Raw genomic sequence first — 17,915 nt, forward strand, 5'->3', positions numbered from 1 at the left:
TCTATGCCGTCTGGAGAGGGTGGAATGGAGGATAGGAAGATGTTAAACAGTGCCGGAGATATTACCCCACCTTGGGGAACTCACTGTTTCACTCTACGGTGCTTCGACTTCTTATCCCTAAATTCCACAAATAACTGGCGACCACACAGATAATTCGCGACCCAGAGTTTCAGGCCTGACCGGTGCCTAAGTTACATTGCTCCAAGTGTTCCAGCCACAAATTCCGCTTATGTTCGTTGACTACCCTGTTTATTTCCAGATTAAGCTCGCTGATTCTAAAGTTAGTGGGCTTCATAAAACGAATCCCACCACGCTCGTCTGTGAGTGCCACTACCTGTGACGGGAGGTTGGGCAGCACTTGGAGTATTCGACCGGCTGGTATAAAGTGATCGGCTGGTGCGTTAATGATGTCTCGGAATTTCCTCTCAGCAATTAGCACATGCGAGTAGGGTGACAGTTCACTGAAGCGGCGATTGTTATACTCTCTGAAGCCAACCCAATCGGCCTTCTTCTGATTGATAAACGTCCAGCGCTCAGAGGTTATGAAGTCGGGTTGCCGGTCGATGGTGAGAATTATGGGGAGGTGGTTTGACCCCAAAGAGATGACAGCTTGCCAGCATACGCCACTCAGGAGATCAGGGGATGCAATGGAAATGTCTGACGAGTTGCTGCAAAAATTGCAAATTTTGCCCATAAACATTTCACTAAGGAACAGAGGCAAAATTCTCACATATCAATGAGTGCAGTTCGATTCAAGTTTAAGCTCAATGATAAGGGGCCTCCTTTTTATAGCCGAGTCCGAACGGCGTGCCGCAGTGCGACACCTCTTTGGAAAGAAGTTTAACAAATGTTGCCAGCCTGCAAAATTTTTTCTGATGATCTCGCCAGGATTCGAACCCAGGCGTTCAGCGTCATAAGCGGACACGCTAACCTCTGCGTTACGGTGGCCTCCTAAGCTGCTGCATCTCCTCATAATCCTATTGGGGGCATCCTCATTCAGCGTGCAAAACATGGAGCCTTCAATCTGCTCTGTCAAAGCTATGCCACGCTGGTCGTTGCCTACGGGAGAATTCCATGAAGTGTGATGCGCATTAAAGTCCCCTAGAACCAGACGATTATGGCCAGATAGTAACCCACTATGTCGGGGTTGTAAGCTTGCCCATTAATTGGGACACAGCTACCAACCGGCGGTATGTACACGTTGTATAGCTCTATCTCGGCAGTACCGGACCTGACTGCTTTCCCCATGCACTCCATGTAGGAGTCACTAGCGCCAGGCGCAGGCAAGATGGGTGTATATTGCAATCCCCCACCTCCATTCCTAGAGCGATCCTTAAGTAGCACATTGGATGCAGGTGTTGGTCAGCTTTGTCTCCTGGATCGCTGCGACCAATATGCTCTTCCGACTCATAAAATCCACAATCTCATCGCTCTTGCCACGGAGACCGTTGCAGTTTAGTTGCAAAAATGATACACTTCCCGGCACTGGGCTGATAATATTGGGGCTGGAATGCTGCCGTTGCGTATATTGCCGCACGGGAAAGGTCGGGAGGGTCACATAGTCCAACGACGAGGACGCACGACACATGTCACCTGTTTAACTGCCCGGCCAGACCCAGATCCCTGTGGACGCACCCCATCTTAGTCGCAGAGTTCCTGGGTCTTGACACTCAACAGAGTCAAGCAGACGAAAGATAGAACACAATAAACTGCTACAACAACAACGAGGACGCAGAAGGCAACAACGACGACGCTTGTAACCCACTGCTGGCTATGTCCGCATAGCACTTGCAACATATCCAGTATGACTTTACTGTATGACTAGTGAAGTGAGGCCAGAGCATGATCGGAAATGTACCCACTCCATGGACCGGTTACACCAGACCGAAACAGACCTATGATGAAGGCGGTTCTGGCAAACCGAACAGAACCAGGATTCGGGGTTGTTTTCAATCCCGGCACGGACCAGAAACATGCGGAGAAGGCACTCCGGGATGTGCCTCTCCCATGACGAGAAAAAGACGAACACGTACACTGAGGCGGCAGCCCTTGTCGATGAAGGGTTCCATCGGGTCAATACGGTGCGTACAACTGGCTGCCATGGGATTGCTTGCTCTTTGCTTGCTATTTACCGGTATCTAGTAAACTTATCATCATTATTCTCAAATAACTGTCAAAGTTTGCTGCTATAAAATAATGATTCGAATCAATGTTGCCATCTAGAGGTGGCTAGTGGTACAATAAAACACTCAATTTTTTTAACTATATTTCCAAGTATATCATTTTTATGAATGTTTGTATTTATAAAAATGTAAATAATACCTATTTTTATCCTATCTTTATACTAGGAACTAAGAAGAAAGGCTTAGACCATGAAATACTATTATTTTTGTTCGTGGTAGTAGTAACATGTAGTAGGTGGTAGATATGTGTTTTTAATATAAAAAAAAATAATTTCAATGTTATTATTTAAATGGACAAAAGTATAGCAACAAAGAAGTTTGAAGTTATAAGGTGAGGCAAGATATTTTTTTAACATTTGCATTAAAACTCCTTCTCTATTGTAATTTATCATTAAAAAAATTATTCGATAGTAAAATTTAATTTTATACACAAACACTAGACATACATATATAAATAAATAATTAACTAAAATTATAAACACATATATAGTAAGCATATAAATAAACAATTATAGATAGTACTGACTGATATTGATAATGATGACGATGAAAGTTGAAACAAACAAATGAGATGATAGTATTAAACAATTAATTAAGTAGTTAAAATATTTGTATTGAAACAATAAGAAAAATTAAAAATACTTATTTCTAAAAAACCTACCGAGTATGAGATTATAAACAAAACTAACTAATTTTTCTTATTCTGCAAGTAAGGCGGGTGAACCAAAAAGGGGAATGATAGATCATTTCAAGTTTTAAGGTATTTTTGTTTGGAGTTTAGTGGGTCGATTATAGATGGCAACCCAACTTCAGTTGAGTTGCCAACGACAAAATGGTGAATTGCAACTTTTTCTTTTATTGCAATTTTTTTAGTAGCTGAACGTTAATTGCATGAAGTTGACAAAAATTTCCAACTTTATACTAATAGGTCATTTTAGGGATGCAATCCAACTTCAGTAGAGTTGCCAACGAGCCAATTTGTTATAGAAATTTCCATTTGCGCATGAATTCCAAAATTTTTTACAATTTTCATAGTAGCTGAACGTTCAAAACACTGATATTGAATGCAGGATGTACTTATAAGGCGAAAGATAAGTTGTAAAACAAAGTTTACATCTAAAACCACGTTGACATTTCAATTTACGGTATTTGCCACTCAAGGTAGTTTCTTTGGGAGTAAAGTTTTGTTGTTGTGCTAATGACCATGTATTGAATGAAACTGACAATACATGGTAGAACTTTATACTCATTTTTATTACATGATTTTATCTTTTGGCAACGCAACCATAGTTGAGTTGCAAACCATATTTTTTTTTGTGGTTTTGTCTTCTGGCAACGCAACAGCATTTGAGTAACAATCCATAATCGAACCAACTATTTTATTTATGGCAATTTGTATTTTTTAGCTTTTATCATTTAGCCTTATTCCGGTTGGCGAGGGCGTACTCGAATTTCGATATTTTTACATTAGGGCATTATGATTGCAAAATGTTGCCCATGAACATTTAAACAAGGAGAACGTTTTTTAGATTATGATTTTATCTTCAAAGCCCCTAGAGGTTGGGAGTACAATCTATTGATCTCTTTTAAAGGGAACTAGCAGGTTAGGACGGTTTTCCTATTATGATTTGACCTTTAAAATTTAATTGCATTTAAAACCTATAAAGACAATTCCAAGTGGTCAAAAATATTTGCTGAATGTTTTAATATGTTGTGGAATGTCCCATATGTATATATTGATAAAATGCAAATTGTAATTACAAAAAAAAAAGTGAAATTAGGGGTCGTTTGTGGATGGCAACTCAACTAAAGTTACGTTGCCAGAAGATAAAATCAAGAATAACAAGTAAGAGCGTGCTAAGTTCGGCCGGGCCGAATCTTATATACACTCCCCCATAGATCGAATTATTCGAGTTCAATGCGCGGTATCTCTTTTTAGGCAAACAAAGAATATTGAATAAGAACTGTAATGCTATTGGAGCTTTATCAAGTTATAGTCCTATTGGGACCATAAATGAATGCTGAACATTGTAGAAGTCATTGTTTAATTTTTCAGTTCAATCGGATAAGAATTGCGCCTTGTAGGGACTCAAGAAGCAAAATCGGGAAATAGGTATATGGGGGCTGCATCAAGGAATTAATCGATTCAGACTTTATTAGTATGTTGAAGGACATGAGAAAATACGTTCTACAAAATTTCTTCCAAATCAGATGAGAATTGCGCCCTCTAGAGGCTTAAAAAGTCAAGATCCAAGATCGGTTTATATGACAGCTATACAAGATTATGAACCGATTTGAATCATACTTAACACAGTTGTTGGAAATGATATCAAAGCACTACGTGCAAAATTTCAGTCAAATCGGACGAGAATTGCGCCCTCTAGAGGCTTACGAAGTCAAGATCCAAGATCGGTTTATATGACAGATATACAAGATTATGAACCGATTTGAATCATACTTTACACAGTTGTTGGAAGTGATATCAAAGCACTACGTGCAAAATTTCAGTCAAATCGGACGAGAATTGCGCCCTCTAGAGGCTCAAGAAATCAAGATCCAAGATCGGTTTATATGGCAGCTATTTCAAAACATGGACCGATTTGAATCATACTTAGCGCAGTTGTTGGAGGTGATATCAAAACACTATGTGCAAAATTTCAGCCAAACCGGACCATAATTGCGCCCTCTAGAGGCTCAAGAAGTCAAGACCCAAGATCGGTTTACATGACAAAATTGCAAATTTTGCCCATGAACATTCCACTAAGGAACTCGGTTTACATGACAGTTTTATCAAAAAATTGACCTTTTGGCCCATTGACAATCCCAACCTACCTACACTAATAAAAATTATTTGTGCAAAATTTCAAGCGGCTAGCTTTACTCCTTCGAAAATTAGCGTGCTTTCGACAGACAGACGGACGGACGGACATGGCTAGATCGACTTAAAATCATATGACGATCAAGAATATACATACTATATGGGGTCTCAGATGCATATTTCGAGGTGTTACAAACAGAATGACAAAATTAGTATAACCCCATCCTACGGTGGAGGGTATAAAAAAAGTGAACTAAGAAAAACTAAGGCTCGATTATGGATGGCAACTCAACTAAAGTTGCGTTGCCAGAAGATAAAATCAAGAATAAAAGTTAGCACAAAGATGAAAATTTTTATCAATTTCCTTCAATATCAAATGCAAATTTTGCCCATGAGCATTCCACATCTCACCTATCAATGAGTGCAGTCCGATTCAAGTTTAAGCTCAAAGATAAGGGACCTCCTTTTTATAGCCGATTCCGAACGACGTGCCGCAGTGCGACACCCCTTTGGAGAGAAGTTTTACCTGGCATATTACCTCACAAATGTTGCCAGCATTAGGAGGGGAAAGCCACCGCTGAAAATTTTTTCTGATGGTCTCGGCAGGATTCGAACCCAGGCGTTCAGCGCCATAGGCGGACATGCTAACCTCTGCGCTACGGTGGCCTCCTCATTCAATATCAGTGTTTTGAAAGTTCAACTACTAAGTAAGAATGCAGAAATGCAAATTTCCATAACAAATTTGCCCGTTGGCAACTCAACTAAAGTTAAGTTGCAATGCATAATCTAAGGAGTCGATTACCTAAGACAAAATCTAAAACACTTGCAGCTGCCGAGTCTATGTATCTCCGACAAAGGGGTTTCATTTCCTAAATATGTCCAAATTAGCCATTTTTTGGAAGGACATCAACTGTTTTCAAAGAGAGGCAAACAGCACTACTTGTTAAGCTGGCTTTTGTAATACAATTAAATGAAAATATAAAAATTAATCAAATATGTAGCTCATGGGTCGCCTATGGATTGCAAGCCAACTTCAGTTGCGTTGCCAACGTTTAAATTTGTTATAGAGATGTTCCTTTCAAAACACTGATATTGAGTGAACTTTATCTTTTTATCTCCAGGCAACGAAACTGAGCTTGAGTTGCAATCCATAATCGACCCATTTATTATGCTGAAGACAATTACCCAGATATGACTGCCTCAATTTGCTACTATGTAGCGCAACATAAAGTTAATGACAGGCAGTCAAAGTCATGTTATCGGTGGTAAATGTGTAATTAATAGCTAGCTACATAACACAGCTGCCTTGCACTACTTAGTTTAGGCCTGTTTTGTGTTGTTTGGCTGTTTACGCATGATATCGATGAATAAACTTTGTATCTATATTCTAATAATCTATGTAGTACCTTAGACTTGCACTGGTCTAGGGTTAAAATAAAACATAACAGGTGATTTTAAACAAAAATAGGCCTTATGAAAACTTAAAAACAAACTCCGACAAGTACTGGCTACGAGATTACAAACAAACTAAATAGTACTCTTGGAAAAACATAGGCAGGTGATGAACAACGAAAAATTATAACATGGAATTTCAAGTTTGAAGATTGACAAATGGAAAAGGGGAATAGGTTTCAGTTAGTCGATTGGTTGGTTGTTTGTTTGTTTTAGGCACTTATTTCCTTTAATCATTAAAGAATTTCTTTTTTGCTGTTGCGGTATCAAAATTAAATGTTGATAATCTGTAAATGTAAGAAAAACTCGTAAGATTTTACTCGAATATTTCCAAGACCTCGACTTACCTGGCCATTTTTGGTGTTAAATACGCGGTTGTGGCATTTAAATTTGACTTGGTTGTGACATAGGTATCATCGGATGTATTGCTTTTGTTTTTGTTATTATCATCATGGTCATTTTCATTGTCTGTTACAGAATCATTTGAATTGGCATTGGTGGAAGAACGTTTTCCATTTTTCATTATGTGAGTACTATTTGCGGCGTCACCTGCGGCGTCGGTGTCGTTGGCGGCTACAACATTAGCCGACGCTGATGATTCATCATCATTCTCAAATATGGGCATAATACGATTTTTACATAAGGCTGTACAAGAGCAGTTCACCGAACATTTCTGATCGAGCGAATTACATCCGCAACGCTTGTTGCAGCAGTTACCACGGCATGAGCAGCCCTTGGACTTCCGCTTGTGCTGACCCTGGCCAGTCGCTTTTGTAGTTCCTCCAAGTGTTCCCGAATGATTGGACTCAAAGGAGATCTGTTGTTGATCCTCTTCCATGTGGTGGGAGATGTCGGACTGGGACATGGACTTTGAAATTCTAAAGGTTCGTTGCTGCATGCTCTGAAATCAAGTCGTATCTTTATGATCATATAAATTATTTAAAATTTTTTTTTGTCTGTGTTTAAGAACGAACAACTTGTGTATGATGATTAAAAAGTACAACTTACATTTGCTCTCTTTTTGCGTACCAGTGGGGTTTGTTCCCAATCAGGATCGGAACTGCTTGTACTACCGTCTTCTTCCTCACTTGTTACTTCAATTTCTTCTATGTATTCCTCCTTATCTGCCTCTTCCTCCTTAATGGCCGTGCTCTGCATTGTAAAAAAGGGAATTTGTTTTTAGTAATGAAAGAAAAAAATGAAGAACAAATTGTGAAAATAAACAGTGCAATGGGTAGGGGGTGACATCTTTTTGTTGTTCCTTAGTACCATGAAATAAAATTTTATGATCATTGCGGCGCATAGATGAATTCAATGTGCATATGAAGAGTATAACGAAAAACAGTTTCTCATTCTCTGTGTAAAATGGTCCACATAAAAAATTTGTGTTAGAAAAGCAAAAACAAAAAAAAGAAACTTCTGTTACCGGCAACCCAATTATGGTCTTGTTATATCATGACTAGGATAATGAAATTATGATCAATTTTCTTTAACACAAGTGTCAATTCCTGTTGGCCTTTTACCACAAGATCTTATTATAGATGTACACTAGGCGTATTTATAAGGTGGCCGCATCGGCGAATTGCATCTTTTTTGTAAACAGGGCGAAGAAAACTCGATTCGCCGTGACATTTAAAATTTTCGGCAAATTTGCTTCGACCAATCAGAGCAAGAAGAAAGAAGTTTATTAATTTTTGAGTGACAAGCAAAAAACAAGTAAAAGCGTGCTAAGTTCGGGCGGGCCGAATTTTATATACCCTCCACCATGGATCGCATTTGTTGAGTTCTATGCGCGGTATCTCTTTTTGGGCAAACAAAGAATATTGAATAAGAACTGTTGTTCTATTGGAGTTATATCAATTTAATCCGATTCGGACCATAAATGAATGTTGAACATTGTAGAAGTCATTGTGTAATATTTCAGTTCGTTCGGATAAGAATTGCGCCTTGTAAGGGCTCAAGAAGCAAAATCGGGAGCTAGGTTTATATGGGAGCTGTATGAAGCTATTGATCGATTCAGACCATATAAGACACGTATGTTGAAGGTCATGAGAGAAGCCGTTGTACCAAATTTCTGACAAATCGGATGATAATTGCGCCCTCTAGAGGCTCAAGAAGTCAAGACCCAAGATCGGTTTATATGGCAGCTATATCAAAACATGACTGATTTGAACCATACTTAGCTCAGTTATTGGAAGTTATACCAAAACACCATCTGCAAAATTTCAGTCAAATCGGACGAGAATTGCGCCCTCTAGAGGCTCAAGAAGTCAAGACCCCAGATCTGTTTATATGGCAGCTATATCAAAACATGGACTGATTTGAACCATACTTAGCGCAGTTATTGGAAGTTATACCAAAACACCATCTGCAAAATTTCAGACAAATCGGACGAGAATTGCGCCCTCTAGAGGCTCAAGAAGTCTTGATCCCAAGATCGGTTTATATGGCAGCTATATCAAAACATTGACCGATTTGAACCTTACTTAGCGCATTTATAACGAAAACACCATGTGCAAAATTTCAGCCAAATCGGACGAGAATTGCGCCCTCTACAGGCTCAAGAAGTCAAGACCCAAGATCGGTTTATATGGCAGCTATATCAAAACATGGACCGATTTGCACCATACTTAGCGCAGTTATTGGGAGTTATACCAAAACACCATGTGCATAATTTCAGTCAAATCGGACGAGAATTGCGCCCTCTAGAGGCTCAAGAAGTCAAGACCCAAGATCGGTTTATATGGCAGCTATATCAAAAAATGGACCGATTTGGCCCATTTACAATCCTAACTCACCTACACTAATAAAAAGTATTTGTGCAAAATTTCAAGCGGCTAGCTTTACTCCTTTGAAAGTTAGCGTGCTTTCGACAGACAGGCGGACGGACGGACATGGCTAGATCGATTTAAAATGACATGTCATTCAAGAATATATATACTTTAAGGGGTCTTAGACGCATATTTCGACGTGTTACAAACAGAATGACGAAATTAGTATACCCCCATCCTATGGTGGAGGGTATAAAAAAACAAATTTAAAAATGTTCAAAATTCCTATTAGCTCCAGACAAAACCATCAATATGGCAGGTTTAATTATAGTTCTCACTAGGTGGTTATAGGGGTAAACTAGCTACCAATAGCTATCAAGAATGCAGAGTCCAGATACCTCTGTACTCACCCCCCATCTTAGTCGCAGAGTTCCTGGGTCTTGACACTCAACAGAATCAAGCAGACGAAATATAGAACACTACAAACTGCTACAACCACAACAACAAGAATGCATTTAATCTTCCACGGTAGACCAGGCTAGTTCTGAAGCTGAGAGCGATTGAGGTTGGTTATACGCGTACCATTTACAGCCTAGTTGAAGAATCAAAACAGCAGCAAACTGAAAAATCAATTTATAAAATATTTATTTTGAAGTTCAAATTTTTCAAAAATGACCTGACATGCGGCCACCTTATTAAATACGCCTTGGATGTACATATGTATGCATAAAGATGTGTGTTTATTTATTAATAACGTTTTAAGAGCTGTGGTGAACAAATCTATAGAATGTTTTTGTGGCAAAATGTAGATGGCGTAAACATTAGAGTGGTGAAATTTTTATGGTTGTCAAAATCGTAATCTATGACAATCACAACATCGGAAGTTTGCTTTACATTGGTTTAAAAACTAAAGTTTGCCATCAAAAAGCGAAAGCTCGATTTTGATTTTATACCCATGATTCAGGGTTCTTAGAATTTTTCGTAGATTTTGATAACTGGTGAATATTTCTTTTAACCTTAAAAACTGACCAACCCTAATAAACATATTGGGTTGCCCAAAAAGTAATTGCGGATTTTTCATATAGTCGGCGTTGACAAATTTTTTCACAGCTTGTGACTCTGTAATTGCATTCTTTCTTCTCTCAGTTATCCGCTGTTACTTTTAGCTTGCTTTAGAAAAAAAGTGTAAAAAAAAAGTATATTTGATTAAAGTTCATTCTAAGTTTTATTAAAAATGTATTTACTTTCTTTTAAAAAATCCGCAATAACTTTTTGGGCAACCCAATACATACAAAACAGTGTGAATATGAAACACAAATACCAATTCGTTTTCCTGTGTTTACGACTTTTTCGCAACCCTTGGTTAGAATGGGAGAAATAAACTGCTTCCGCTCTATATGCAGAGGCGCCCGGTTAAAAACGACCTTGAACTTGACAACTTTTTTACTTGTTGTCATTCAGGTAGTTGCTAAATGTTTTATTTGCCATTCCATAGGTATTAAAACTATTTTATATGTATTATTATCCAAAAGAATTGTCTAAAAAACTATTTACTATTAGTCTTAAGTTATCTAGTCAAGCCGTTGCTAACACCATAACACATCTAAAAATTGTGTCGTCTCACTACTACATAATAGAAATGTGTTAATTTGTTTCCTCCAATGAGGAAATCAAGTAAAAATTACCAGTCGTTGTTTTTTTTTTGGTTCAGTTCATTAGCACAGTGGAACCGCGCTCATATTGCATGGGGGAAATAAGCTGAACTTAATTCAAATTTTGATCAAGCATTTTTTGCAGCCTCCGATAACATAGTGGCAGTGCACATTGCGAAGGTGCTGAATATGATTCCCGGACGAAACACTGAAAAAATAAATGTCAAAAGCGAAATTGTCATCATTTATAGTAACCGCAGCAAATTAAAAGAGAAGTGTAGCACAATGAACACTTTCATCGACTGCAGAAATTTCACGCAGCAACATAGCTGTTATTTTCTTAAATAGATGGACAGAATCCATAATCTAGTAATATTAATAGGGTTAAAAACCTAGATAGATTTAAAAATGTAACGTCATGAGCCCATCTGATAATATTTTCTATATAAGAGTTGTATCCAAATGTACTCTGTCAAATGGTTTGTTTAGATGTTAAAGTTGTTCTACATTTTGTTTATTTATTCACAATTTTAATCTATACGTTTGTAATCACTAATTTCTTGATTTTTGGCTACTGCACGTGGCAATGCAAATAAAAAAAGTGTCAATTTGACAGTGTACATAAGTTTGACAGTAGAGTGGGAATTTCTACCCCCATTCCCACAAGGTTGTATCGTTGATTTCGTTGTGGTTGGGCTTTAGACTTTAACTTCTTAAAACTACCCAGGGTTAAACCATGTTTACACTAGAGCAGCGATGTCCAGCCCTTTACGGTAGCGTTGATGGCAAGTCACACGAATTCTTATGATCTTTGTTTCAGTCGTTGTTAAGACAGCATCGTTTTTATACCCTACACCACCACTGTGGTACAAGGTATTATAAGTTTGTGCATTTGTTTGTAACGTTAAGAAGGAAAGGAGTTAGACCCATTGATAAGTATACCGATCGACTCATAATCACTTTCACTTGTAATCGAAGTGCAGATCGTATTTGTTGTCCAATCATCACGAAATTTTTCACATATCATTTTTTTTTTGGCCCAAGGACGGACGCTATTGATTTTGGTAAAAATCAGTTCAGATTTAGATATGGCTCCCATATATTTGTATCGCCCGATTTGCACTTAAACCGCCGTAGTAACTACAGTTTTTAACCGAATATGCACAATATTTGGCACGGAATGTTTTCTTGCTGATTTACACATATCTGCGAAATTTCATAAAAATCAGTTCAGATTTAGATATAGCTCCCATATATATGTATCGCCCGATCAGAATTAGATATAGCTTCCATATACAGCGGTCAAAAAAAGTATTCATCATTCAATGTTTTTTTTTTAATAAGTCTACAAAAGACAATTGGAATAAAAACATATTAAACTAATGATGCAGTAGTGCTTGTGTGATATATATGTACACAATTTCATTGTTTTTAAAGAAAAAAAATTGTATTTATTGGAACAAAAAGGGCCATTTTACAGCTGAACACAAAAAATTAAACAAAAAAAGTATTCATCATTGCAAAAAAACAAAAAAATAAATAACATAATTTAAAAAAATTAATACTTTGTTATTCGACCACCGCGTCTTATAACTTCTTTTAAACGGTTTGACATCGATTGGACTAATTTAGCGGTTATATTTTGGTCTATAGGACTATCACCTGTTGCATTTGACTCTTGCTCGAAAAATTGCGCGTTCTCAATTTGCGTTCGAGATGTTCCCAAAGATGTTCAATTGGGTTCAAGTCGGGACTTTGAGGAGGAGTTTTAATGACTTTGGGGCAGTTATACAGCATCCACATCTTGGTATTTAAAGCAGAATGTTTGGGGTCATTATCTTGATAATATTGAAAGTTATTACCAAGCCCAAGTTTTACAGCACTATCTTTTAAATTCCTCTTTAAAATGTCAATGTAATACTTATGATCCATTACTCCATTAATAATTTCAAGATTTCCCGCTCCTGAAGCCGCCATACACCCCCAAACCATTAAACCACCTCCACCATGTTTTACAGTAGCAACTGTGTTTCGTTCTTCAAGCTCTGTATTTGGTTTTCTGTACACTATGACCTTTCCATCGCACCCAAAAAGATTAAACTTGCTCTCGTCTGCAAAAATGACTGTTTTCCAAAATGATTCGGGCTGTTTTACATACATTTTTGCGAAGTTTAGCCTTTTCACTCGGTTTATTTTATTTATAAAGGGCTTCTTACGTGCAGTTCTTCCTCTGTAACTATGCCTTTTGAGTGTATTTCGAATTGTTTGTGTAGTAACTTCCTTCCCTAAATATTCCATAGTATTTTTACGAAGAATGGTCGCATTTGTCTTCGGAATTTTATGAACTTGCCGCACTAGCCAACGCACATCTCCAACTGAAAGTGCTTTTGGTCGACCAGATCTTGGTTTATTGTCAACAGTTTTCGGTTCTGTCCACTTTCTGATGATGGATTGTATAGTAGATCGTGGTCTATTTAATATTTCACTGATAGTTTTTTGAGTTAAACCATTCCTGTGGTGTTTTATTATCAAAACTTTTACCTCATCAGAAACCTCGTTTTGCTTACGACCCATTTTGACAAAAACTATATTTTCAATGAAATTAAATATTTGCTGTCAAGGGCAAAGCCTCCTTTACTAAATAAAACAGAAAAGGGGGATTCCCAAATAATATTTGAATTTGACTTTGATGATAGCACATCAATGATGAATACTTTTTTTGTTCTGTTTTTGGTGTTATTATATAAAATTGCATTTTTTGCGCTAATTAAATTTATTTTTTGAATTTATTTTAAAACATATTACGAAAAATAAACTATTGCATAAAACTGCATTATTTGTTTACTTTAAATTTTCTTCAATTACCCAAAATAAGTGAATTTATTATCAATTTTGCTAATGATGAATACTTTTTTTGACCGCTGTATATGTATCGCCCGATTTGCACTTACATGGCCGTAGTTACTACAATTTTCAACGGTTCTACACAAAATTTGTCATGGACTGTTTTGTTGCTGATCTTAACATATCTGCAAAATTTCACCAAAATCGGTTTGGATTTAGATATAGCTCCTATATATATGTATTGCCCGATTTTGCACTTATATGGCCGTAGTAGCTACAATTTTCAACGTTTCAACACAAAACTTGGCACGGACAGTTTTGTTACTGATCAAAACATATCGGCAAGATTTTATCAAAATCGGTTCAGATTTGGATATATATATGTATCGCCTGATTTGCACTTACATGGCCGTAGTTAGTACAATTTTTCACCCATCTGCACAACATTTGGCACAGAGTGTTTTGTTACTGATCTTAACATGTCTGCGAAATTTCATCAAAATCGGTTCAAAATTGAATGTAGCACCCACACATATTTATCGCCGGTTTCGCACTTATATGGCCGTAGTAACAACAATTTTCAAACGATCTGTTTGAAAGTCGTTTCAGATTTAGATATAGCTCTCATATACATATATATTCTATATTGCCAGAATTAATAATTGTAGAGTAGGTTTAGGATATTATATAGTCGGCTTCGCCCGACTTTTGCTTTACTTTCAGGTTTAATTTTTATTTGAAAAAAAAAAAAAAATTATTTTTGTCGACTAAAAGCTTGGTAGATATAAACAAGCAAGAGCGTGCTAAGTTCGGCCAGGCCATGGCCACCATGGAGCGCATTTGTCGAGTTCTTTGCGCGGTATCTCATTTTAGGCAAACAAAGAATAATGGATAAGAATTGTTATGCTATTGGAGATATATCAAGTTATAGTCCAATTCGGATCATAAGTGAATTGAATGTTAAAGACCATAGTAGAAGTCATTGGGTTATATTTTAGTCCATTCGGTTAAGAATTGCGCCTTGTAGGAGCTCAAGAAGCATAAATTGGACACGTATGTTGAAGGTCATGGGAGAAGGCGTTGTACAAAATTTCAGCAACTTCGGATGAGAATTGCGCTCTCTAATGGCTCAAGCAGTCAAGATCCAAGATTGGTATATATGGTAGCTATATCAGGTTATGGACCGATTTAAACTATACTTAGCACAGTTATTAAAAGTCCTAACAAAACACTTCATGCTAAATTTCAGCCAAATCGGATGAGAATTGAGCCTTCTAATGGCTCAAGTCAAGATCCAAGATCGGTATATATGGCAGCTATATCAGTTTATAGACCGATTTAAACCCTTACTTAGCACAGTTGTTGGAAGTCATAACAAAACACTTCATGCTAAATTTCAGCCAAATCAGATGAGAATTGCGCCCTCTAATGGCTCAAGAAGTCAAGACCCAAGATCGGTATATATTGCAACCGCACTGGTAGTCTTGTTATTTATAAACTCAGCTACCGAAGCGTTCTTATATTGATATAATTTTTCTAATTTTTTTAGGTTCGAAAAAATTTCAAATTATGACAGCACGACATCTATTGGCGAGTAATGACTAATGAAATTTTGTTTGTATCTCTTTTGAGACGAACTCAATGATCGGAGATTTTCTTTGCAAATGGAAAAGCAAAGCCCGAGATAGCAACACAAACACCAACCACTATGGAACGCGTTTCGTCTTTGGTTAGAAGACTTTTCAAACCACATTAGGTGTGATGGCTTTAAAGGCCTTGCGTTGGTATGTTGTACTTGAATCGTATTAATTGCGTAAACGCCTCTTTGATACAATTACCACATTAACCACGCACGACAACCCTGTTTATTGCAAATTGAAAATTTTGATCATGAACATTCCACTAAGGAACAGGGAACAAACTTCTCACATATCAGTGAATGCAGTCCGATTTTAAGTTTTAAGCTCAATGATAAGGGCCCACCTTTTTATAGCCGAGTCCGAACGGCGTGCCGCAGTGCGTCAGCACTTTGCAGAGAAGTTTTACATGGCATAGTACCTCATAAATGTTGCCAGCATTTGGAGGGGAACACCACCGCTGAAAAATTTTTTCTGATGGTCTCGCCTGGATTCGAACCCAGACGTTCAGCGTCATAGGTGGACATGCTAACCTCTGCGCTACAGTGATCCTGTCTATTAGCTGTACTTTTTCCCAATGCATGTGTTTTTGTGTAATGACAGACTTTTTTCTGCGACAATTACACTCCTTCAGTGGTACACATGATTCTGTGCATCTATTGGAAGTTGTATTGATGGCTTCGAACGCTAGACAACGGCTCTCGCTGTTTCTCCGTGTACCAGGTTCGAATCCCGGCCGGATTCTACCGTATTTTTTCATTTTCAAGTTTTTTACCTGTTAGGGCGAAGATCATTAAATTTTACAATTTTTGTTTGTTTCTCTTTCGAGACGAGCTCAATGTCCAGAGATTTTTTTCCCATGGAAAAGGAAAGCCAGAGATAGAAACGTACACACCAACCACTATGGAACACGTTTGGTCTTTGGTTAGAAGACTTTTCAAACCATATTAGGTGTGATGGCTTCAAGGGCCGTGCGTTGGTATGTTGTATTTGAATCGTATTAATTGCGAAAACGCCTCTTTGATACAATTACCACATTAGCCACGCTCGGCAACCCTGTCTATTAGCTGTACTTTTTCCCAATGCATGTGTTTTTGTGTAATGACAGACTTTTTTCTGCGACAATTACACTCCTTCCGTGGTACACATGATTCTGTGCATCTGTTGGAAGTTGTATTGATGGCTTCGAACGCTAGACAACTGCAACGGCTCTCGCTGTTTCTCCGTGTGCCAGGTTCGAATCCTGACCGGGCTCTGCCGAATTTTTTCATTTTCATTTTTTTACCTGTTAGGGTGAAGATCATTAAATTTTACAATTTTTGTTTGTTTCTCTTTCGAGACGAGCTCATTGTTCAGAGATTTTTTTTCCCATGGAAAAGGAAAGCCAGAGATAGAAACACACACCAACCACTATGGTGTGTGGTTAGAAGACTTTTCAAACCATATTAGGTGTGATGGCTTCAAGGGCCGTGCGTTGGTATATTGTATTTGAATCGTATTAATTGCGAAAACGCCTCTTTGATACAATTACCACATTAACCACGCTCGACAACCCTGTCTATAAGCTGTACTTTTTCCCGATGCACGTGTTTTTGTGAAATGACAGACTTTTTTCTGCGACAATTACACTACTTCCGTGGTGCACATGATTCTGTGCATCTGTTGGAAGTTGTATTGATGACTTCGAACGTAAGACAACTGCAACGGCTCTCGCTGTTTCTCCGTGTGCCAGGTTCGGATCCCGGCCGGGTTCTGCCGAATTTTTTCATTTTCAATTTTTTGACCTGTTAGGGCGAAGATCATTACATTTTACAATTTTTGTTTGTTTCTCTTTCGAGACGAGCTCAATTATCAGAGATTTTCTTTGCAAATGGAAAAGCAAAGCGTTTCGTTTTGGTTAGAAGACTTTTCAACCATATTAGATGGGATGGCTTCAAGGGCCGCGCGTTGGTATGTTGATATGGGATCTATTAAAAGACGTATCAATAAAATATCGAAGTAATGTAAGGTTATCATAAAACAAAGATAGTAGTCTGTTTAGAAATGCTCATAAAAACTCTTGCATGCTATTAGCGCTGTCTGGCGAAAACATTTGATTGATTATGTGATTTAAGCAAATAACGGCAATGCGTTCAAAGCAACCAGCCATTGTGGGTCTTGTTTAAAGGGACGAATTAAGCGAAAATCATAAAGTGCTAATTAAACACTTTTTAACAAATATATATTTTTTTTTTTTAAAGTAAACGAGAATTTGAATTTTAGATTACAAACTTTAAAAACATGTTCCCGTGCCTACAAGACCTTATAAAAAGGATGAGATGGTGCAAAAAGTTGTACAGCCCATGTCGCATACAGAAATTCGGAACTGGCGTTATCCGCTGCTGGATGTTTATACTACCCATGCCCAAAAAGGGAATATAATAACACATAAACATACATATATCCATTCCCTTTTAAATAATCCCCACTAAATATGATAATACCATATAATCTATATGTTAAGGACATTCTTTATGACAATGTTTATGAGGAAGGATTATTCAAGGGTGAGAGGAAAA

General features: G+C 37.6%; 1 protein-coding gene and 1 long non-coding RNA gene across 9 annotated transcripts in view; one reads left to right on the top strand and one right to left on the bottom strand.

Annotated features, from left to right (window-relative positions):
- Window positions 1-6,653: 6,653 nt before the first annotated feature.
- Window positions 6,654-17,915, bottom strand: part of LOC106088708 (chromosome-associated kinesin KIF4A) — a 48,960-nt gene continuing 37,698 nt past the window's right edge. For 3 of the 8 annotated variants that reach the window (XR_001221491.2, XR_001221492.2, XM_013254394.2), the window contains exon 7: window positions 7,516-7,605. Coding sequence is in view for 2 of the 8 variants with exons in the window: in XM_013254364.2 (XP_013109818.2) it covers window positions 6,683-6,740; window positions 6,801-7,354; window positions 7,462-7,605 (756 nt within the window). In the remaining 6 variants the exon portion in view is untranslated. Of the gene's footprint in view, window positions 6,741-6,800; window positions 7,372-7,461; window positions 7,606-17,915 lie in introns of those variants that run through there. The other 5 variants (XM_013254364.2, XM_013254371.2, XM_013254410.2 and 2 more) reach the window with 5 other exon arrangements.
- On the top strand, window positions 6,737-7,763 carry LOC131996751 (uncharacterized). The gene is made up of 3 exons (XR_009397963.1): window positions 6,737-6,863; window positions 6,931-7,337; window positions 7,421-7,763. It is a non-coding gene; the product is annotated as an uncharacterized LOC131996751 (long non-coding RNA).

The sequence above is a fragment of the Stomoxys calcitrans genome, chromosome 4 (assembly GCF_963082655.1).
Source record: "Stomoxys calcitrans chromosome 4, idStoCalc2.1, whole genome shotgun sequence".
NCBI classification, from domain to species: domain Eukaryota; kingdom Metazoa; phylum Arthropoda; class Insecta; order Diptera; family Muscidae; genus Stomoxys; species Stomoxys calcitrans.